Source organism: Phycodurus eques, chromosome 19 (genome assembly GCF_024500275.1).
Source record: "Phycodurus eques isolate BA_2022a chromosome 19, UOR_Pequ_1.1, whole genome shotgun sequence".
Classification (NCBI taxonomy): Eukaryota; Metazoa; Chordata; class Actinopteri; order Syngnathiformes; family Syngnathidae; genus Phycodurus; species Phycodurus eques.
In genome coordinates this window covers 1,567,330-1,590,665 of record NC_084543.1, presented here as the reverse complement: position 1 = coordinate 1,590,665, position 23,336 = coordinate 1,567,330, and the positions used below count along the sequence as shown (strand labels likewise).

General features: G+C 44.8%; 1 protein-coding gene and 1 long non-coding RNA gene across 2 annotated transcripts in view; one reads left to right on the top strand and one right to left on the bottom strand.

Moving 5' to 3' along the window:
• The window catches only part of LOC133417564 (uncharacterized), a 92,801-nt gene that overhangs the window by 20,214 nt on the left and 49,251 nt on the right, over window positions 1-23,336 (top strand). The window lies entirely within an intron of this gene.
• LOC133417871 (zinc finger protein 503-like) lies at window positions 10,899-14,887 on the bottom strand. Its single transcript, XM_061706063.1, has 2 exons — window positions 14,437-14,887; window positions 10,899-13,919 (listed from the first exon to the last, which is right to left on the bottom strand). The coding sequence occupies exons 1-2, from the start codon at window positions 14,716-14,718 to the stop codon at window positions 12,492-12,494; spliced, it is 1,710 nt and encodes a 569-aa protein (XP_061562047.1). The 5' UTR covers window positions 14,719-14,887; the 3' UTR covers window positions 10,899-12,491.

Genomic DNA, 23,336 nt, shown 5'->3' with positions numbered 1-23,336 from the left:
ATGCTTAAGCATGCACTAGTAAATTCAGTCAAAAGTATTGAAACATTGCTGAATCCGAGTCCTTGAAATGTCAGAATGTCTGTCCGCTGATAACAGAAAGCAGTACTTCAAATAAATGTGGTGCATATCAGCAGGGATTTGCTTATCGAACTTGAACTGCAAACTATTTTCCCCAATTCTTCAGGCCATACGTGCAGGCAGGCAGGGTGGCCACCCTTCAGTCTCTGGTGTCCGGCCCCTGTCTAAGGTGTTGTGTTAGCAGGGGAGTAGCTAACTTTTTAGCACTCAGTACAAAATGTAAAAAAACTGTTTTTTAGGAAAGTAGTAATTGGTATTTTGTCAGGTAGCGTAAGATACACACTAGCATCCTCGCATTTTTTGTAAATGAAATCATTTTTAGGCGTATTGTCGAAAGATGAGTTTGGAATGATAGTTAAAGGGAAAGAAAATGCTTTTTGTTTTTTTAGGTCAAGAATATGTTGTATGCGCCCCCAATAGTCTAAACACTATATTCTCGTTTATATTGTGTTTGTAGACTAAAAATTAAACAAATAAATTTCCCAATTTTCACTGATCTCAGGGGGCAGCCATGTCGGGCAATACCACCTTCTGCTGTCGACTGAAATTAACATCACAAGTGCACTTGCATTGTGAACGTCACATGACCAAACCTGTGTATGCCACGAGTCGATTAATAAATGTCATCTCTCTTACGCAAAACGGTGCTTTGGCTAACCGTCGTTTCAGCAGTTACATTCAAGCAAACAAGTTGAAAACCTGACCTGCTCGAGCGTCTGAGGAAATGACAAAAGTAAAAAGCATCTGGCCCGTTTGACGTTACAGAATAATTACCAGCGCGAAGACGGACGACGGCTTTGCACCTGCGTATTCACCCCGGCCCGCCAGATGCAAATGAAGAAATGTGCGGCTGCATGTTAGCCTCCGGCTAACGTTTGAAGGATATCAAACACCCCGGGGTCCTTCAAATTGACCTCTAGTCTTGCGCGTTTGCGGCTGTATTTGAGTTTCCCATGCAGAGCAGCGTGATGATGTGCACAACACTCCGTCAGCCATCTGCTTTTCATTTCCTGCAAGAAAAACAGCGGTTAATGTAGTCAAGATGTAATCCGTCACTCACATTATCGCGCTAATTCTCAAAGTGTGGTCCACGTAACCTCTAGAGCATAGGTGTCAAACTCAAGGCCCGGGGGCCACGTCATTTTATGTGGCCCGCGTAAGCAAATCGTGCTCGTCAACTGCCGTGATTTTTGCTCAAATCTGTACCCAAATTCCAAATTGTCATAATAATAAACAATAAGGTTGAGAGATTGCCTTTTTCTGTTACCAAACCCTTCTTCTACAGTAACTTAAACAATACTTCAACAAACTATTATCCTTGTCTTCGGATTTCAAAACTAGTTAGCCCTCAATTTGTTGTGTAATGGTAATAATATGTTTTGGTGATGATTAAACACTTATGTGTTTTCACTGTTCTAACAGCCCTCTGAGGGAAATCATTACTACCATGCGGCCCGAGACAAAAAAGAGTTTGGCACCCCGGCTCTAGAGTAACTGCCTAAGTAGTACAGTTGTACTTAACTTCTAAGTGTAATACATTGGCATTCATCTGTATTTTTTTGTTTTTAAACATTTATCCAGAAATTGTTTTCCTCTACTTTTATCAACAATATATTTTTAATCAATATTTAAGTACAGTGGCGGCTTGAGATACGAGCGGCCGAAGTTTTCAAGTTACGAGACGTTTTTTTTTTTTTTTTTTTTTTTTTTTGCTTCGACTTGCGAGCAAAAACTAGCGCCGTACGGTGGCAGTGATCTCAATTTAGCTCACTTGTCAAACGGCAGCAGTTTGTCAAATAGTGAACATTTCTTCAAAATGTTTATTGCCACTCCCAGTCGAAGTTTTCTGTCAAACGAAACGTAAAAACAAGAAAATGACACATTGTGGATGCAAAACAACCACGCAGTCTTTCTTTTAAGTGTGCCAGCTTAATACTATTGCTAACACAAAATGGGGAACACCATAGACGGGCTAACGATTAGCATCTATGCGGCGGTGTTATAACCCTTTAAGCAATAGATATTTGAACACAAACGGTGGAGCAATACATGTCGACAGACAAGACAACAATACTCATGCATATATTCTGTAAGTGACTAATATTAGCGTGGCTTATTGAGGACTTCATGGGTGTTTGTATACTGCCCCCACGTGGCCAAAGCACAATGGCCATTGAATTGAAGCAAAAAGCCTGGCAAAAAAACGTTTTATTCTTTTTGGTGTCAAACGTTTGAGAACCGACGGTGATTTATGGACGCGAAGTGAACTCTGGTAAGCAAAAAGCCAAGTCGGAGATCAGAGGCTAGCAACCGGGCCTTTTTTGGCAGCGGCGGCACCGCCTCGCCTTTTCTTTCCGCTCATGCCAAAGTATTTCGCACGGCAATTAGCTCCGTCCTCATTTGGGTCTCCAGTCCCGCAGGGTTAGCAGAGCCATTTATCATTCTCGGGGCTTGGAACGCCGCCACCCCAACTTAGGTACTTTTTGTAAACAGTCACTCGCTCTTTCCATGTCATCGGTTTCAGGGAGGGGAGGGGCTCTGTTTCTTTTGTCCAATCGCCCGCCGGATGCTTTGCTGTTTCTCTTGCGATGGGAAATGTCATTACGCATGGCTCATTTCTCACGTGATAAATACGTGAGGCGAAAAGAGTGATGACAATGCGGAGGCACGAAAGCCGAAACCGCCTTGTTATTTACGCCCGTCATAACCCTAACGACACCGAGCCACCGGCGAGCCAAATTTACGACGCTCTTTACGAGCGGACTTGACATTTAGCTCATGTTTACATACATATAGACGCAAGATAAGTAAGCTTGTTAGACCGGCATTAAAAGCACTATTCTTGTTTTATGTTTGATCAGCGCCTGGAGTTACACCAAAAGTGTTGGCGGCCGTACAAGTATTTATATAGCCTCCAAAGGCCTGCGGGGCATCATTAAAAAGCGCATTTGAGTAGGCAGAGCCGCCCGTAAATATGCGTCGGATGCGTCCTGGCTCTCCTTCGCCGCAACATCTTCAGAGGCAGCCAGGAAAATAATTGAGCTACAGTACGTGCACGTCTCTGCGAAGACGAGAGAGTCATCCGTATCTGATGCGTTGAAACGACGTACGCCGCTCTTCATCAATCAGAATTAAGCAATTAAGCTCTTTTTGGCTTTCGTTTAACCCTTTCATATTGTTTGGGTCAGATTTGACCTGTTTTGACATTTTACGGCGATAAAAATACCCCAAATCTGATGGCTTTTCCTCAAGTGAGCCAAAACACAGCGGTGCCTTGACATACAAGTGACTCGAGTTGCGAGTTGTCATTTGACCGATTTTTTTATTTTATTTTATTTTTTGCTGTCACTTGAGATCTGAGTGCGGAATGGTGCTTGTGACGCAACTCACTTCATATCAAGCAGCAGTTTGGCAGATAGAATTAGCAAAGTGTTTGTCAAAAAAAAAGAGGCCTGCCACACCCGGTTGAAGTTGACTGTCAAACGAAACGTCAAACCAAGAGAATTACATTTTGGGGGATTTCAAACGAGCACACCTTTTTGTCTGCTAGCTTTTTGCTAAAGCTACCACAATAGAAAACGTCATAACAGGGCTAACAACTAGCATGTAGCATCTGTATTGTGGTGATTAATCCTTTAATCAACAAATATTTGAACACAAACGGTGAAGCAACACATGTAGACAGATAATATAACAATACTCAGACGTATAATCTTGCAACGAAACACGAATATTACTGATGAGGAGTAGTGACGTCTCCTGTCTCTATGTACAGTATATCTGTATTTTACTGCCCCCATGTGGCCAAGGCATGCACAACAGAAGCAGCAACACAATGTCCATTAAATTGAAGCCAAAAATGTGAAAAAAAACCCTGATTTAATTCTACTAACCTTTGTCATTAATGTATGTTTTTATAAAGTACAATATTGTAGAGTGCTATTTTCTCATTAAAAAAAAAAACACATTACAAAAATCGAGAGGCTGTAACGGTTTAATGGCATTTCCGTGGGGAAAGATGATTTGGCATGCGTGTGATTTGAGTCACAAGCGTGGTCACAAAACGCATTAAACTCTTATCTCAAGGCACCACTAAATGTGTTTTTTTTTTTTTTTTTTTTTAAATGGGTCAGTAGGGACGGTGGATTTGATTATACAAATACTTGAAACTACTGATAGATTGATGTTTTTCTCCAAAAACGAGGAGGAGAGTAAAAAAAAAAAAAAAAGACTTGCCCTTTTTCTGAAACATTGATTAAGGATTAATCATCCCTCAATCACTGTCAGACAGGCTATTCCTGCATTTCGAAAAGAAATGTAGTTCATCATTTGATATGGACAATTGGTGTTATACTTGAGCAGGAGCATACTGTGTGTGCTTGGAAAATGAACCGTACGCTTAAGTGGAGTCACAGACGTTATCAGATGGGACTAATTGTCAAGGTCGGCCGTCCCGCCGGATGATCGATGCCAAGCCGAGCTGTTTTTGTCAAGCCGTCAGGTGGCTGGAATGTTTAATGTTCTCATTATTGCCGGTTCTGCTGTGTATATTTCTCCGTCAGCGCCACCGAAGCCGCCCGACTCACCGCAGCACTTGAAAGACCTCCGGGGTCATCCGTCTTCCCCTCCAATGTTCAGCCTCACTCGAGTGCCTGTGATTTGTTATGACGCCACATCCAGCTGACAGACAGGTTTTCTATAAAAAGAAGGAAAAGAAAAAAAAAAAGCATCCATTTTCATCTTTACAAGCTGGGGAAGCGTTGTTGCTTTTGTAATTGGGTGGATGAAAAACGGTGTTGTTTTGACCTAACCCAACTGCTGTCACCCGCATTTTCCTGTTGTTGCTAAGTCACGACCCACTTTTATAGAAGTTAAAAACAATCAAAAAAATGTTCAAAAATAGCCATTGCAAAAATATGTATGTATATGTATATATGTAGATTATTTAGCAGTAACTAAATAACCCAGTAATTAAAATCCCATGCATACATGCTGAAAATCTGCAAGTATTTCCACAGGATGGAAGCAAAGCACTTTTTTCAGTTAGACAAAGCTATGGCCTGACTAAATGAGGCTCATCCCCACAGTTCAACGTACCACGATGACACAAGAAGGCGGCAAGATAAAAAAAAAATAATAATAAAAACGTCAACACGTGGGGGATCACCGTATTCTGAAGGCGTACAAAAAAATATGAGCAAAAGAAAGAGGTGAGGGAGTATAAATTATTTCCCCAGGCTATTATGAGATTAGTTCTATTGTGCTGCTCTAATTTTGGATCCTGGGGGAAAAAAAAAAAAAAAAAAAACACACCCAGTCCATTTGTCTCGCAGGAAAAATGACATGCCACACGCTGCAGATGGATTCTTTTTTTCCCCAAACAATTAAAGAGAAAGTCCTGCTCTTGAAGCCTCATCACGAGCTGTACATTACGCCGGTCATTTAAGCAGATGGCGGACTTGATACGGCGGGCACCTCTGCTATATTAGCGTATGCTCGTCTGTCATATTTGACTGGCTCAAGTGACATGTCCATCACCTGAAATGGTCTGCCAGCTGGCATTATGCATTTCGCCCCACTTTACCTCCATTTTTCATTTCCAGCTATATGAAAGCGACTTTTTTCTTTTTTTTTTTTCTTGTTCCCTGCTGTTTTCCATCACTGTCACTGCCCTGGTAACTATTTTTTCTTCCTTGAGCGGAAAGAAAGAACGTTGTGTCCCCACCTACTTTCCTCTCATAGGTCAGCGGCACTAAAACTGTCACAATTACAATTTGACGGTAACGTGATTAAGTGAGCCTCTTGGCATGGCAAGAGTTTCATGTTAACAAACTAATAATAATGATACTAAGGAAGCCGGCCACTCACGTCTGCCGTAAAAGTGAGCAGAGGATGTGGTTTATTGTTAGTGGAACGCCTGCAGCTCATCTTTGTCCCAAAAATTAATTTCAGTGGTACCTTAAGTTACAAGTTTAATTTGTTCCATGACCATGCTCATTAATAAAATCACATGTATCTTAAATCAACTTTCCACGTTGAAATAGAAAACAAAATGCCATTCATCTGTTCCTGTGCCCCCGCAAAGAAACGAGCAAAACATGTTTGTGACGTGTTTTTGGGTAGGAAAAATGGCACTGTACACGATTGTACTTAATAAAAACCTAAAGTAATAAGATAGTTTGATAGAATGTAAAGAATTAAACAGATTGTGCGTCATGATAATTCAATGGGCATTGTGGTGCTCATGCTGGTGTGCGCACCTCGGCCACAGGGGGGCAGTATAATACATACGACACCTGGATTTGATGATGAAACACGGAAGACCGTCTCAACTAGGCTGCAATAACGTGAATCGTTTTTCGCACAGGATGATGAATATATGCCTGTGAGTATTGTTACTTGTCGGTCTGCATGTGTTGATTAGAATTCCCACTACCGCAATGCAAATTTTTGCCATGTAGGTTAGCATTAAGCTAGCTGGTTTTTGTCAGTCAAAGTTAATTTGCTTTGGTTAAATACATATGTAATTCTCTTTGTTTTATATTTCGTTTTAAAGCAAACTTCAAACCGGGAGTGGCAATAAGCCGCTTGACACGAGCACCATAGCTAGCATCCGTGACTACACTTTTTGCTTGCAACTCAAGATGTAAAATCTGCCTGGCAACTGCTTGTATCTCCAAAAACTCATAAATCAGGTCACTTGTAAGTCGAGGTACCTCTGTATACTTTAAAAACCCATCAAAAAAAACAATTGCTGATAAATATGCGATCTATCGGACAACTCTCTCTTTGTTGTGACTGTATCACATACCTTAAAAGGCAGCTAACGTCTTCGCCAAGTACCAAAACCTCCCTGCACGCCGAGTGTAATTTTAAATTTGAAGCGGTGGTGGTGGTAGGGTTAGCGGCGGCGTGGGGGGGTGGCGGATGGTACTTTGGCCACATTTTCCTCGACAAGAGAGGACGAACAGCGGGGAGGCGCGGTGCCAGCGTGTCATACTTTTAAACACTGTTAAATTAGAGGCTGTTTACCGTTTTCGGCGGCCATTCGTCTTAGTCAACGTTGGTCCGCCTTTCGCAAATTTGTCAGTAAGCGCTTCCACATGCCACGAGCGAGCAGAGGCGGGGGGAAGGGAAAAGACGGGGTTATCGGAGGCGGCTTTCGTAGCTCTTCAGTCATCCTGCAGTTAATTAGCCATCTCCACACACACACACACACACACACACACACAAAATTGGCCTTGCGGTCATTAATCACGCGCAAAAAAAACCCGAGTGGCAGTCGACAAACCGTGAGCAAGACGTTTTTGGAGACAAAAAAAAGTGAAGTTTTCCGCCTGCGACAGTGCCGAAAGACAAAAGCCCACCGTATAACTCACTCTTGCTTTTTTCCGTGTTGACAGACTATCAGCACGGGAACGTTCATTTCGACGGACGTCCGCTTCGGCTTATTGTGAGTGTCCAAAAAACCCACCCCAATGAGATACAGTATATCTGCACACACTTCGTGGCTGACCAGTTCCTTCTGCAACCTAGCTTTGCAGCGAGCCATTTTTACTGAAATGTATCTAACCTAACTATTTTCACTCGATATTGTCTAAAAAAACATCCATACTTACAATCTTGAGGCAACATAATTCCGCACAACTCCCGGCAGAGTGATAGAAGAGACGGAGTTTTACGATGCTTTCAAACAGCTTGAAGCAAGCACGCGTTACCTCTTACTTGGAGAACTGTGAGTGAGAACGGGTGCTAAAGAATTATTTAAAATGTGTCTTTTAATAAGTTTAAACAGGTTTCATTTCCATTCATGTCATTGGGGAACGTTGATTTGAGAAGTGCGGAAGTATTGGCTCACAGTAGTTCTTGCAGGTGTGGAATTCCGGAGCCAAAACGCCCCAATGTTTTTCCTGTGGCCGGATGGATGACACCATCCCCTTCTGATTTGTGGCCTTTAAATCCAAGCTTAGCGGCCTCTGCAAGCCTCATAAACTGAGAGCAGGAAGTCGGTGCAAGCGGCGGGGGGGAAATCCCCCTGATTGGGTCATTAAGAAGCTTGACACCAGGCTGTTAAGTGATAGGAAGACAACATAACAAGGGTTTGAAAATGTGCAGGTGGTGCCTGATGTCTGTGCCACATTGGAAGTTATTTTCAGCTCAATTTGCTTAAATGCATCAGATACAGTATTTTCCATTGCATGAACAGTAACAGACCACAATAATTCCTGCTATGATTCATACTTTGAAATGGATGTCTTTTGACCATAAAAAACATTTAACATTTAAAATACATAAATGTGTCCAGTGCTTCATATATTTTTAGGCTATTAGATTCAGAGACCATCCAGTATCATCAACTGCGTTAATGTGGACAATTTCAGTAACATTTTACCGTTTTGAAAAAATGCTCCACTGTCATCTTTTTTTTTTTTTTTTTTTTTTTTGATGTGTGTGTGTGTGTGTGTGTGTGTGTGTGTCAAACTGTCAAGTTGACACTTCAAGGATAACAACAATTATTGTACTTTAGCATTAAAAATATCATTCGGCTTAAAGAGCTCCGCACTGGTGTATTTACCATTGCAGACAGATTTCGGTAATTACCAATTCTGTTCATTTAGGGCAACATTACATTGGGTGGTGAGCTCATACAATTTCTTAAGTACTGCACACATTTTGAAATGTAATTCATTATACGACACTCATTTTAATCCCTCAAAGGGGAAATTCATTGTTTCCCCCCGAATGTATCTCAAACACGACCTCTTAATTGGCACTTTCTTATTTTGATTCCAGCTGTAGGCCACCCGTTCGCCAGATAAAAAGTCCAAATGCGGTCTGTCTTGTACGTAAAATCGTGGTAAATGAATGAAAGCAACTATGACCAGAATAAAACCTGCACCCGTGACCCATTTTGGGTCAGGAAAAAAACAACAACAATCTGCTGTACTGAACACCAGTGAACTCTACTGTATGTGGCCAATTATCACAATAACAGATCATATGACTTTAGTTGAATTAAGGACAGATCTTGGCAACTCTGTCCCTATCAGAAGCTGTTTTAGTTTTTAAAAAAAAAAAAAATTTTTTTAAGTCCTCCAAGGAACTTAATGAAAAAAATAGGATGGATGATTCATCCATGGAACAACAGTTTATCAAGCACAATGCAACAATTGGACCAAATGTGAGCATCTTTCCTCCCTTGCCATCAAAGTTAGCAAAGCCCCGGCCGGTTCTCAGAAATCTCCAAGATGAAATATTATACTGAGCCGTTATCTTGTTGTGTGGGGTGTGTTGAAAAAAATATTTATTTTCCCTCCCTGATCTGCTCGGAAAACATTGTTAAATGTTCAAATAGGGCTGGGCGATATTGACTTCAAAAGAAAATCTATTTTTTACACAAAAATCTGATTTCTGATTTTTAATTGTTTTTTCCCATGACAACAACATTATTTAAAACAAGCTTTGGTGGGTTGTTTATTTAAAAATGTTCCCCAGCATGTTTATCTCCAGCATTAACTTGAATCAAGTTCCAAGGAAATTAGAGAAATACAATTTATTTTCTTTACAGTTACTAAGGAAATTGTGTTTGGCAATGTTCGGAACAATTGGCTCCGCGATCGCCTTCTAACGGGTTCCAAATTCAAGCATTGATTGATGAAAAGCTTAGGGGGAATTCAACTCACTATGCGTTTTTTTAAACTATTGTTATTCTTTTTGTAAACGATCGCAAGAGGTCTCGAAAAAGTGCCTAAAAATAAAGCGAGCAAATTGCTAATTTGGCACCACTGAGTGTTGTTTTGTAAACGAGCTGCTCTCTGTTCGCAAACAAGTTAGTACACATCAGAACGACCAATGACCAAGACGCTACAAAAATTGAACAAAAAAAATCAATCCTATTGTGTCGTGAAACTCAAAACCGTAATTGACAGCCCCCCAAAAGATTTATGCTGTTCTGTAATTTCCTTAGAAGCCACATGGTGGCAGCAAAAGACTACTTTTGTCTAAATGAAGCGCCTCAACTCTCTTTAACAGTTCATTGGCATCAAGCTACCACTACATGAACCAGAAAAACAGCAAATAGGTATGTTTTTTTTGTTTTTTTGTGAATAATGGCGGGTAGGTTAAAAACAAAAAAATCTGTGACTAAGCAAGTTTGCAAATGCCGAACCACATCTATGCGAGGGTCATTATACCCGATTTTGGAGCATTCGCAGGTTCAATGGTTTGAGTCGCGTTTTAGAACACTCAAGTTTTATCTGTTTGGTGAACCTGATTAAATGCTCTCAAGGGCCGGATATGACCCGCAGGCTGCAGTTTGCACAACCCTGCAAGTACTGACTGTTTACTTCGATTAAATCAGAACAAATGCCTCCAAACGCCCCCAAACCACGAAACAGCCTTCAGGGTTGCACGTTCGCACTGATGAATTGTGTTATTGCCATACTTACATCATCATCCCGCCACATTCGCGCATAAATGTGCGCGAATTGTTTCAAGCTCAAACTTTCATGGCCCACGGAGCCGCCTGATTTGTTCAACGTGTGTGTACAATACGTGGCATCGACGGACTTCATTTTGCCGATTTTGTCAGAAGGAGATAATGACACGCACATACAACATAAAAAAAAAAAAAACGCGGCAAGAAGGATATCCATAAGCGAAAGCAGGGGTGGAAAACCTGCGGCCCGTGCGTCGTGTAAGGCCCCCGCACCGACAGCATTTGGTCTGGCCCATCACGAAATTCTAAAAACACAACAAAAAACCTCAGGGAAGCTCTTATAACACCCAACTCACAAGTGCTCAGAATAGATCATAATAAACATTGTATTTTTTTCCATAAGCCCCCAGATGACACATTTGTTTCATTTTTACACAGATAGGCGAATAAAATGCTCTTATTTGGTACATCAACACAAACTGAGATGGAGAAAATGGCTACCTTCCCAAAGATAATATACCCACTTTTGATAACTTTCATAATCCATTTAATATTGCGACTGTAGGAAAACAACACTGAGAGCCATTCCTAATATTCTCTCATATCGTCATCCAGTGTTGTTGAACACCAAAATAGGCAGATTGTTACATAAATTGCATTATTTCTCAATGTGCTTATTTTAATATATGGGCCATTCCTCCAAATCGGTGCCATTTGCATCCCCAGGAAATTAAACGTATAATAAACTGTAAAATATATTTGTAAAGCAGTATCCTGAATAGTGATCTTATTGCATATTTAATAAATACAAAAAAATGTGAACTAGCTCGAACAGTAGAAAAATAGCACTTGTTGCCCGTCCGCCGCGTCCTAAAATTAGACATTACCATGAAATATGATCATTTCAATCTTTTCAAATTTTGCATATTTGTGTTACTCCTTATCCCATCAAAGTATTTTCTTTTATAAACAACAACAACAATTTAGTTGAATTGACATTAGTCGTGTGCCTGGGTTTTCACTCAGTCTCGTTATCCGAACAGTCACGTGGTCCGCCGGAACTTGCGTCATTCAGGATATGGCCAAACGTTTTTGCTTTTTAAAAAAACATGATTTGTTTTTAATTGTCGAATCACTGTAATATGCTCGGTGTCAACATGCTATTAGCATAAATGCCATGTCGCCGTCGTATTTGCTAATTGTATGCTAAGAACCCCCTCGTATTACTTTCTGTTACTCAAATGAGTTTTACTACAATAGAATAATGACAAAAGAAAAGTAGCACAGTTTGAGTCGTTCAATGTGTCTCTTAGATCAGATCGAGGGCTGAAAAAGTTTATTTTGAGAGAGGGAGACAAGTGAACGGCACCGATTCAGTGGAATGGCCCACAAGTTTAAATCTTGCAAAATGACATTAGACATGACACTCAAATTTGAATTCGAACACCGTCAAGTTCAAACCTCAAATCCTTTGGCTATTACATGAAAACGAGAAAAAGTAGAAATGTTGGCATATGGGCTTCATGCTGCATCTGCTCCACACGAAAATCCACCCAAATCTGCAAGCTGCAATTTTCTGATTGATCAAAGCTCGGACGACCCTAAAGGCCTATTTTGTTTTCATTCCTTTTGGGGGGTGGGGTCTCCCAAATAATGCACATTGACGCTGTTGCAAGTTATATTATAATTGATTTTTTTAATTATTTTTTTTTAGTCACGCTTGAAGCTATCTCAAATAAATACACTGATCCCCAGTTGGATCTAGTCCCTGCATGAAGTACATATAAAACTCATCGGGCCTAAATCTCCTTTATAAATGTGTGTGTGTGTGTGTGTGTATATATATATATATATATATATCTATATATATATATACATATATATATGTGTGTATATATGTATGTGTGTGTGTGTATATATGTATATATATATAAAATGTGTGTATTTTTCTTTTTATTTGTTGTTGGAATTGTCTCTACTGGTACCCCAAAGCCGAGGCTGTGGTCAGTCTTTGTCCATACAAGGCGTACGGGGAGTAGTAGGGTCCGGCGGCCGCGGGCACCGGCACCGGCGCTCCGGGGGCGGGCAGGGGGCTCTTGGAGTACGGGTGATAGCGGCTGCCCAGCCCGAGCGGGTGATGCGGGCCCCGCAGGGCGAGCGCGCCGGGGCTGGCCGGGCCGCCGCCGGAGGGCACGTGCATGTGGCAGGCCATGGCGGCGGCCAGCGACGACGACGAGCCCGGGTAGCCGGCGAGCAGCTTCTCCGAGCCGGCCGCGAAGGCCGTGTGAGTCCGCAGGTGGCCGAGCAGCTCCTCGGAGCTGGGGAAGCGCTTGTCGCACGCTCCGTTCGCCGACACCCAGTTGCAGACGTGCGGCAGCGGGTCGTTGGGCAGCACGAAGCCGTACGGGTACAGCGGGTGTCCGCCGAACGTCGGCGCCGACGAGGGCACGCCGTGCAGCGGGTGCGCGGAGTACACGAGCGGGTATCCGGACTTGACGTCGTGCGCGCAGTTGGCACCGGAGGCCGCCGTCAAATGGCCGCTGCAGTGGTAGCTGAGGCAGTAGGGGTCCCGGCACAGGCTGGCCGACATGAGGGAGGGAGGGGACGCCGCGGCCAGGGGGCTCGTCCCGGCCTTGCTGCACGCCGCGAACTGCGCGCTCAGCAGCTGGCCGCTGGACTTGGCGTGCTCCAGGCTCATGCCGGGAGGCAGGAACGGCTGCGGGTAAGCCGCGTAGGCGCCCGCTAGACTCCCGGGGTAGGAAATGCCGGCGGGCGGCAGGGGGAAAACCGCGTGGCCGGGCTTGTAGGGGGAAACCGGAGCCACCAGCCCGGAGCCGAGCACCGAGGAGGTGACGGACGGCGAGTCCGACGTGCGGCCCTTGGAGCCGGGCGTGCTCTCCTGGCTGCCGTCGGGGCTTATTCCACTCGTCCTGTGGCCGCCGTTGCTCTCGGGCGAAGACGTATTTTTGCTGCGCTCGCCGCACTCCTTTTTGTCGTCCTTGTCCGCCGCTTTGCCCTCGCACGGCAGCGGCGAGGCGGAGGCGGAGGCGCAGGAGCTGGGGCTGGGGCTGAGGCGGAGGCTGAGGCTGAGGCCGGCGCCGGGGCTGCCTGTCCTGGGCGTGAACGGCGGGCAGGTGGCGCTCGGCACCCGGAAACCGTTTTTATCTCCGCTCGGGCTAGACTCCTTCTTGCTGTCCGACGACGACGACGACGACTTGGCGTACGGCTTGAAGCTCGACTTGTCGTCCGCGCCGATGTCGCTGATCTTCAGGGGCCCGGCCTTGCTGTCTTTGTCCCCGCCGGAGGCCACCGAGGAGAGTTTGGACGAGGCCGGGGGGTCCGGCTTGCCGATCTGGGAGCACGTCTGAGCTAAAAGCGCCAGCGGGCTTTTCTTGGCGTCCAGCTGAGACACAGAGCACATCTCAGTTAAGCACCGTGTCCATATATGCGGGCAAACATGCTTCATTTTGGGACGAACCGCAGCCCCCTTAATTCCAAAGTGCCTAACCCTAACCCTCAAAAAAAGAAAAGAATAAATGATGTTTAAAAATGTTACATCCTAAAAACAACATTCAGTCGAGGAGTGTAAAAACTCGTTTTTGTTGCAGGCCACCTTAAAAATATTTCCCCAAGTGGGCCTTGAACTGGAAATCATATTATTCGATATGTACAATTGCCCTTGCATGCATTTCTTACACGTGCTTATATATTTGAACAACAAATATAGTGGCAACCCAATTTTAAAGCTCCAAGACACAACAAACGGTTCAGCTGCTATCGAGTAGGGAGGGAAGCAGCTCCATTTGCGGTCCGGATCGGCCCCAATTCCACCCCCCCATCCCCCGCATCCCCTCCGGCCTTGACTTTGACCCCTTTGCCTTCGCCCGTGCCCCGGAAAGGAGCGACGTGGGCGGACTCACCTCGATGGGGCTGATCGGCGTGGACGGCAGCGGCTGGAGGTACTCCGGGTGCATGATGTGCCCCGCCCGGGCCGTGAGCATTTTCAGCAGCTTGATGGGCAGACGGCCGGCTTGGCGGTGCGGGTCTGCGGGGGAGAAGACTGCGTCGGTGGCGGCGATGCTGCGGTGCGCGTACGGACGGCCGGCGGGTCTCGGTGCGCCTCTCTCCCCGGACGAGGGGCGGCTTTCCCACGCTGGATCGGTGCTATGTCTCAGGACAGACACCGCGGGCGATGTGATCATGACCCAAAGCCGAGAAATGCATGTGTGGCGAATACGCGCGTGCTCCACAAAGCCCCAAACACCAAAGCGTTAAATCCTCGTGGACGAGCGTGGCGAATCCGCGTCGTGTCGTCTCTCCGCGGCCGCCGTCTCGCCTTCTCCCTTCGGCGTCCTGTGACAGTGTGGTCGCGGGTCCGAAAGCGCGCTCGGATTACAGGAGGAGGAGGAAGAGGCAGAGGGGTGGCAGTGGTGCGCCAAAGGAAGGCAGGATCACTCCGCCTCCACCCACGCACCCACGTCCCGGCGCGCTCTAGTCCGCACGGATCGCAGCCTGCAAGAGTTGATCCGAGATGAAAAGACGACAGAGGAAAAAGACGTGCAGCATCCACGCGAGGGTGTTTTTCACGCTCGCGGCGCCTTTTAACGTGGCGTTTCCACGCGTAATTGGCACTGCGCACGCGCAGCGCAGGCGGAATCACGGCGACGTGACCCAAATTAATCCAGTGGTTTCTGCACTTTCATTTGAGCCAAGGCAAATATTTGACATTCGCAATATAGGAATAGTCACGATCTCGTCTCACTCACAAAGACACACAAAAAATAATCATTCCCACAATTTAGAGTCTTCAAGCTGGAAAGCAGCCCAGATTTGAACCCCAAACCTCAGAAATGCAAGGCAGACATGCGAACCACTCGCCCGCTGTGCGGAGCTTTTTAATAGTGGCCGAACGACTCGTTGGCTCGTTTGTAGCAGGAGACGTCAAGCAAACCCCCCAAAAAAGTTCAACCTGCTTTGTTTGTCATTTGCTTTTTTTCTATCAGCGGGAGGGAAGACAAACATTTCCAATCAGAACTCAAATTTTGGGAGGGGAAAACCCCGCAGATTTATGTTTAAAGACCCTGTGAAGTGAATTCCAAGCTTTGTTTCTAAATACATAATACATGTTTAACGATTTTTGCTGAACACGTGCAAAGACTGAGAACTGTGTAGTACTATTGTTTTGTCTCGTTGCGGTTTTCCCGATTTATTGGGGGTGGGTGAAACGGAGCGCCTTCGTTCGTATCTGCGGCTGTCGAGAGTTACCTAGTTTTTATTATCAAGCCCAAGCCGGCTAGCTCACGAGCTAGCTGGTGGCTAGCGCCTCATTGTCACTGTATAGAAAGCCCCTCGTCGACCCCGCGGGACGTATTCCAGGTGGGTGTATTTTCCCGGCTCAAACGTGGAGGGATATGTCGGCGTTAAGAGAGATGTTTTCACGTCGTAGTAATTATATTTGATTGTCAGCTGAGCGGGGTGCGGTTTCAACACGTCCGCAGCGTTTAAGAACAGAGACGCCGGAGTTTTCGGGTTTTTGAGTCTCATTTGATACACTTGGCAATTTATTTTCAATCGTTAAAATTTGGGACTCTCGAGGCCATCTGCAAACACGATTGCAACAGTTTGCCTCTGATATCAGTCGACCTCATTTGTTTCCGAATTGGAACGGCTTCCAATCTTCCACCGTACATGCTCGCCTCTCATTCCCACGTGAAGCTATTCCCATGCCGACAAGACAGTCTTTTTTTTTTTTTTTTTGGGGGACCTCGCGTGAGTCATTAAGAAATAACCCACGGCCGGGGAGAACGAGCGACGCGGCCGACGCTGGCTCCCGTCCGTCCGCCCGCTGACGTGTTCTCACGTCCTTTCACCGCCCGATGCAGCCTGGCATGTGTCACTTCTCCGTCCCGCTTGCCAGTTATCTGTCAGCCGTCCGCATTTCTTCTCCTCAGTCACATTCAGGTCAGCGCCGAGTGCAAAACAAAGAGAAAGGGGAAGCGTCTCTGCCTTAGCCTTCCATCATCTGGGCCTCTGTAATCTTCCTGTAAATCTCTTGAATGAAAGACAAACAAGAGAAGGTTGCTGAGCTTTCGTTCCACTATCCTGACGATACTTCACTGTCGCAATTAGGAGTCCATTTCTGTGCTTGGTTTAACCTTTTCCGGGGCGAAAAAGGGTGCCTTTAAGGTACCAATAGTTGGCTCTCTTTGGTTTGAAATTGTTTCCTCGGGATCGGGTACTTTTCACATGGTAAAAAAACCACAACAGATTTGTTCATTTGCCAGGTGGATTAGCTTACTTCCTTACCACAACCAAAATGTGCAGTATTATTGTTATTATTATTATTTTTTTTAACGACAGTGAAGACCGGTTGGTTTGAACTGCACTGAGGACCGGTTGATTGGACTCATGGGCATATTCGTTATTTTCTTTATTATTATTATGATTATTTGGTTACCATACAGAGGTCTGGAGGACTTGGTTCCACACCAGTTTGTTTTGAATTGGATCAAGAACTGGTTTGTTTTGTTTGCACCAGAGTTTGTTTTGAACTGTACCGAGGACCATTTGGTTTGGTCCACACCACTAACCCTTTCACCAGGGTTCTTTTTGAACCGCACCAAGACCCGGTTGTTAACAAATTACCAAACAAACTGCATCGAGGCGTAAAACAAGCTAGAATGAAATAAAAACTTTCAGAAGTACAGGTATGAGTGTGAGGGTGAAAGGCGCGCCGCAAGAACGAAGGTTCAAGTCGGAGTCCTTCCTCACCACCCACGCAACTCAAGTACGACACCGAGGCTAATTTTAGAAACCCGGGTAACTGTTTGTACCTTTTCAGGAAGAAAAAGGGCACAGATATGTTCCCATGCTGAATAAGTGGTTAAAAAAAAAAAGCTGAGCACTGAGCGTTTCTGGAATCAATTAATGGCAGCAGGATTTTAGATAGATTTAGATTTTTTAATAGATTTTGTATCCAAAATCTCATTATTTTCAATGCAAAGAGCATTTTATTCAAATGTCTTGCTATTAATCATGAAGTCTTCCATTTCCCAATTCCCACCACCGCCTTTCGAAATAGACCCACTTATCTTATTACTCAATAGCCTATAAATGTCTTGCTGATCAGGCGAAAGTTAAACAGATGCAAGTGTTTTTTGATGGATAACGGCACTGCTGTTTTCGTCACCGGCCTGTCAGCCGGTGACACGGCCGCTTGACTTATTAGGACAGAGAAGGGCGACCATAAATTCCCGGCGTCAGCCAAAAACTCTCTTATTGTGGCCCTGATGGATGGGCCGCCGAAGCGCTCACCAAATTCCCGGCTCGGTCCCTAAATGGCTGCACATTTTTCCACCGCCCCCGCCGTCGTAATTCATTACTTTTAAACAGAGAGCCTGAAATCTCCCGCTTGTATTTCACCGAGGCGGGACACGTTTATGGACGGGCCGCAGCCCGGTGCCAATACGGCAGCTTCAAAGCAGGACATCGGCTAAGTCATCGGGTTGCAGCGAGCTTTCAAGGATTTAGCAATTTGGACGTACGTATTGATCGGAACTCAACAAAGCTTCCTCTGCTTTTATTTGGTTTTTTGTTTGGTTGCTTGCCCACAATATACATAATGCTCAATAATAGTCAACGTCAGTGGTTTGCAAACGTTTGACACCAAGTACCACCTCAAAAATACTTGGCTTTTTGAGTACCACCATCATGACCAACATTAAACGATAGCAGCTTAGCAGGTTTTCTTTTTGTGGAATCGAGAGACCCAGCCCTACTGTGCATACATAAAAATCCATAAGTAACGGATGACCCCAAAAGGTTTGTAATTTCCTTTAGAGCCCACAAAATGGTGGCATAGCACTGCTTATGTCTAATTGAAAGTCCTCAACTCACTTCAACGTACTTTCGTGACACGAATAGGCCACCAGATTGCACCAGAGAAATGCAGTGATGGATTGTATTTTAAATGAATAACAGAAGGTAGACCCCCCCCCCCAACAAAAAAAACATCTTCAAATTGGCAAATTTGTGAATGCCAATCTGCGCGGGTTCACTGTATATTGTTGTTTTAATAGCATAGTTTTCAGAACAGAAGAGTCCAGGTGCCTCGATTTAACCTTTGCAGATTACCATGACCTGCGTGACTGCCAAACTACACAGACATAAAGAAAAACACAATTTGTAGCAAAGAACATTATTTTGATTGATCTTGTGACAGTGAGTTCCAAATGACTTTCACAATTATGCTATTAAGCTAACAAATACTCATTTGCCCCTGTGGCGAAATATCAAAGCGTTACGGTTCAGCCGCCTCGCTCGTTGTGTGGCGGGCTTAAAACATCCCAGAGAACTTCGAGAACAACCAAATGAAAAACTCAAATGGGCCGTCGTATGCGAGCAGAAATTCCTTGCCCGCCGCGACGTGAAAATTCTCCTGTCACGTCAGAGTGGCGACAGGCCCATCGGACGTGACAGTTAAAAAGGGGGGATGATGGTTTGAAGGTGCTATTGTTTCATGCCGCTCTCCTGCCCCTGTCAGCTCCTGAAAATGGCCTTAAAATGCCGCCACCCAGACGACGGCGATTGCTCCTGTTTAATTGATTCGCCTTGCGCCAAGGCCTGTCACATTAATAATGCTTAAGTACGGCCCCAGTGTGTCGCCCGCAGTGGCGCGTCTTCGGGGAAATTAACGGCCTTAACTAACTGCCGTCTGCCAGGCAAGGACTGCCTTTTAAACTCAGAAGAGGCATTGGGCCACTTCCATCCTAAGTGGGACAAATGACTAGTTACTGTACTGTATTGCTACAGCGGTAGCTTGACTTGTGCAAGTGCCCCAACTTCCAAGTTTTCCGATTCCAATACGCCGTCGCTCGAGTGACGTGAAAAATAATGCCGCAATTATGCCCTGGCATGTGGGCAAGGAGAGCCGCAGTTGCCAACGCACTCTCAGCCCTTATATTGGACGGGACAAACAGTCAAACGGCCTTGTCGTGAATTTAAAAAAATTAAAAAATTTTTTAAAAAAGTAATTGACACCCCCAAAATATTTACTGTAAATATACCACAAACTATGATCCAAAGACAGTTGAATTCAAACTCATCTTACATAACCCTTAAAAATATACGGCTTGAAGATGATTTGATATTGAAAAAATGCACATGTAGCAAAGACTCCCCATCAATTCTCTATCAACCCAGGCTAAACCTGGCCCCTCCCCTACACATACAGCTTTCTCAGTCAAGCTGTATCACTTCAACATACTCCATTGATGCCTATTAATGTGCTACTTTCCTATTAAGACATGGTTTTGGCGTTTCAGAAAGAGCACAAAAAATGCGAATTGGTGAATACTGAAACGTGAATATGAGCTGCTGCTGTATTTTTAATCTTAAAAAAAAAAAAACCTACAACAATTTGACCTTTTCATTTGAATGGCTCTGACTCTGTCTTTATTATAGCCTGATCTCACGTGCCGAGGCAAAGCGCTGACAAGGAAAATGGTGTTGAGTGAATAAGATCCAGATTAGCGCTAACATCACAGGGCCCTTTGACAGCCTGCAGGAGACACGGGAGTCGCTCCGATATTTCCGCCACTGAATGACAGTTTGAAATTGCTCCCATCACCTCGATAGCTGCGGTAATGCACCTTGAATGCGCCGCGTCTTTAAAGTGCAGGGAATTAGACTTGGGAGTAGTCGAGTTGTCCTTCAAGCAAATACGACAAGAAAATAGACTAGCTTTCTTCTTTGAAGGCGGGGGAGGGCGGGCGGTGGTCTCCCGCCAGAAACTGCCACGGAATAAGAAGTTGTCGGGTAGTGTTACCAGTGTGATTCGGTTAAGACGGGACATTTTGGATACTTAGAAGTCAAGGCAGCGTACGCCCCCTCGTCTTCCGCGGGAATCTTGAAGAGTTGGCGAAGTTGAGGTGCCGCCAAAGATGGCGGCGGCTGAAGGGTCTTTTTCCACGTTGTCTCCCCGATTACTCAAAGCTGGTCAGGAGCAGGAAGTTAAAGCCCGCCGAGATTAAGCGCCGTCGTCCACTCGCCGCCGTATCAGGCAGGTGAGGATGTCATGCTGTACGCAGGCGTTAGCTTCAGCGCCGAACGATGGCTCAATGCCACCTGACAGCTGCCATATTACCCGTTAAGAACTTTGTGGAAACTTCGTCAAGTCGCTCCTGTGCTGTTATCTGCTTGTCTGGCCCGGGGGATTACGAACACACTTCTGTCATTTCCGTGGTTTTTGGGGGGCGGAAATGTAGTCGTTTCAGTTGTTTTCCACCCTTACTGGGAAACCAGTCTCATCCACAAACGTAGCAAACGTAATCTGCGATTGCTCAGATTTAATTTTCCAAGGCTGAAAATGTACAGGTAGCGTGTTTTGACACTCGGGCGGGGGGGGGGGGGTAGGATAAGCGTCTGTGATGGGCAGATGATTTGCCGTAAAGCGGGGCCTCGAGAACGATCTTGTCACATTTCACAAGCGGGATTAGAGATTTGCGGGAGGGGCCCCGGAATTAGCGTCAGGCGGTCGGTCGGAGCCTTTCGACACTTACCGCTCCATTTGTCGACTTAGTGATCAAATGCTCAGTCTGACGGCTAGTTGGCTTGACGTTCGCGGTTTGTTTGTTTACGCGCTCACCCGCGGGCGTTTCCATTAGGTCAGTGCTCATCAAAAACATGTTTTGCTCCTAAAAATTTCTATTTTTTAATATTCGAAGCCACTGTAACATTATGCACAGTTTGAACAATGTTGGACTTAAATATAGGACAAAACTGTACTTAAATAAGGATTTATGTACAATGTAGTGCAGATAAAAGTTAACAATTTTAGCTAAATAAATGTCAGAAAACAGTTTTTAAAAAATGAAATAAAACCATATTGAACTTAAAAGTTAAATACAACGGAACTGAACCTAGGCAGTGCTTCTTTGGCATACCACTAGAGGGAGCTTGGTTGTACACGGGCGTCCTCTAGTGGTATACAGACAATCACTGAATTGAATGTTCAAACTGTGAATAATGTTAGTGGTTTTTTTTTTTCTTTTTACATTTTTTGTATCCAATATTGTACATTTGTTAAGCGTGATTCAGTTGCATTTAACGTTTAGGTCTTTTCGAACATTTTTTCATTGTTTCAGGAATAAAGACTCGAACTTGTGTTGTGATGAACACTTTTACACAGTGAAATATTTTCGCGGGTTGTACTTGGTGTTAGTAGTTTTCGAACCACTGCATGAGGTCACGTACGTCAGGATCAGGTTACATTCGTCTCATTCTGAGCAGCGTAAACGAGTTAAACGAGCGGGCTTCGTGCGACGTGTGGTATAGCTGCCTGGGAGCCTTCAGGCTAGGGAGCGACTGAAGTCAAAGACAAAGTGGAAGGAGGCCCGACAAATGAAATAAAACTTCATAAAACCTGCCAGCGGTGTCAGTTATTATCCGTATCTCCAGCGCATTACGGTTCCGCGATGCCGCCCCGCCGCCTTCTCGTCCTGTCGGCTCGGATTCGTCACGTCCTCGACTGTTTCTTTCAAGTCACGAGTGTCAGCGCGGCGAGGACTCCTAATTGACAAGTGAGTGGCACGGAGCGCGGACGGCCGCCTTTATTTGGGTGCCAAGAAGGCCCGCGTTTGTTGTGATGAGCTATTATTGGCAGGACCCAGAGGCGGATGGCATCAGGCTGGAAATTGGATTTGACGGTGGACAGGGAGGAACCTTGTCATTGTCTCCAGGTCAGCTCAATCTCACTGTACGTTCCGGGCTGCGTGTTGGGACATCGCTCCCGACACGTTCTTACCCGTTTTGGTGGAAGGAGGGCCCAGGACCAGTCTCTGTATCGTTCTTCGGGTACAGAAATGGATCTGTTCATCCGATTCCATTGTGAGGCTAATTTGGTGACGTAATATTGTGTAATGGCAGACATAATTAAACGTCTTGTGGTTTAGACAGCATTTAACCCATTAACAGCCAAGTCCACAGAACTCTGCCCTTAAAACCAAATGCTCAGAACTAAGTCACTGGAGCCTACAAATTTGCATCAAATTCTTGTAAACAAGCTAATGGAACCAATTCCTGAGAACAAACCTGCTGACCTTTGCATTTAAAATGAAATTCTGAGAATCAAGTCCTTCGTTGTAATGATGTACTACTAAAGACTACATCCTTCGTACTTCTACTATTGTAAGTCGTCAGGACCTAGTCATTTGAACATAAACAAGCCAATGGAACCAAAGATGATCCATTTTATTATCTTGATCCTTTTAGAAGCAAATCCTTTCGACCCATGCCTTTAGAACCAGGCACTTGGAACCTAATCCTTACACCCCCATCTTTTGTACTCCAGTAAACCATTAGAACACAGAAACTTTCACCAAATGATTAGAAACATCCCAGATGAACAAAGTCCTCAACACCAAATCCTGAGAACAAAATCCTTCGATCCTTGCCTGTTAAACAAAATCCAAGTCATTTGAACCAATATAAGCCAATGCAACCGAATCCTCAACCACATCCTAACATAGCAAAGACAGAAATCCTTAGAACCGTGCCTTTTAGAATTGAATCTTTAAACCCATGCCTTTAGACCCGACCCCTTTGGAACCAGTTTGTTCTCTTGCTTCCAGACATAAATAATCAACAATTAGTTTGATTACTACCTCCCCCTTTGCTCGTGGCAATAAAGATAGGCAAGACGGACCTTTCCACTAGTAAACAAACCCTTCTATGCCATTTGACCTGGGCAGAGCCGTTAAGCAAACAGGTGAACACTGATTTAAACCCTCTTTTCTACTGCCGTAGTTTGCATGTGTGAATT

What these genes read in the sequence shown, in the direction of transcription:
- LOC133417871 (XM_061706063.1), bottom strand. Translation starts at nt 14,718, where the DNA reads ATGATCACATCGCCCGCGGTGTCTGTCCTGAGACATAGCACCGATCCA. An exon ending in CGCCGATCAGCCCCATCGAG is followed by an intron (nt 13,920 to 14,436) that starts GTGAGTCCGCCC and finishes TCTGTGTCTCAG; the next exon opens with CTGGACGCCAAGAAAAGCCC.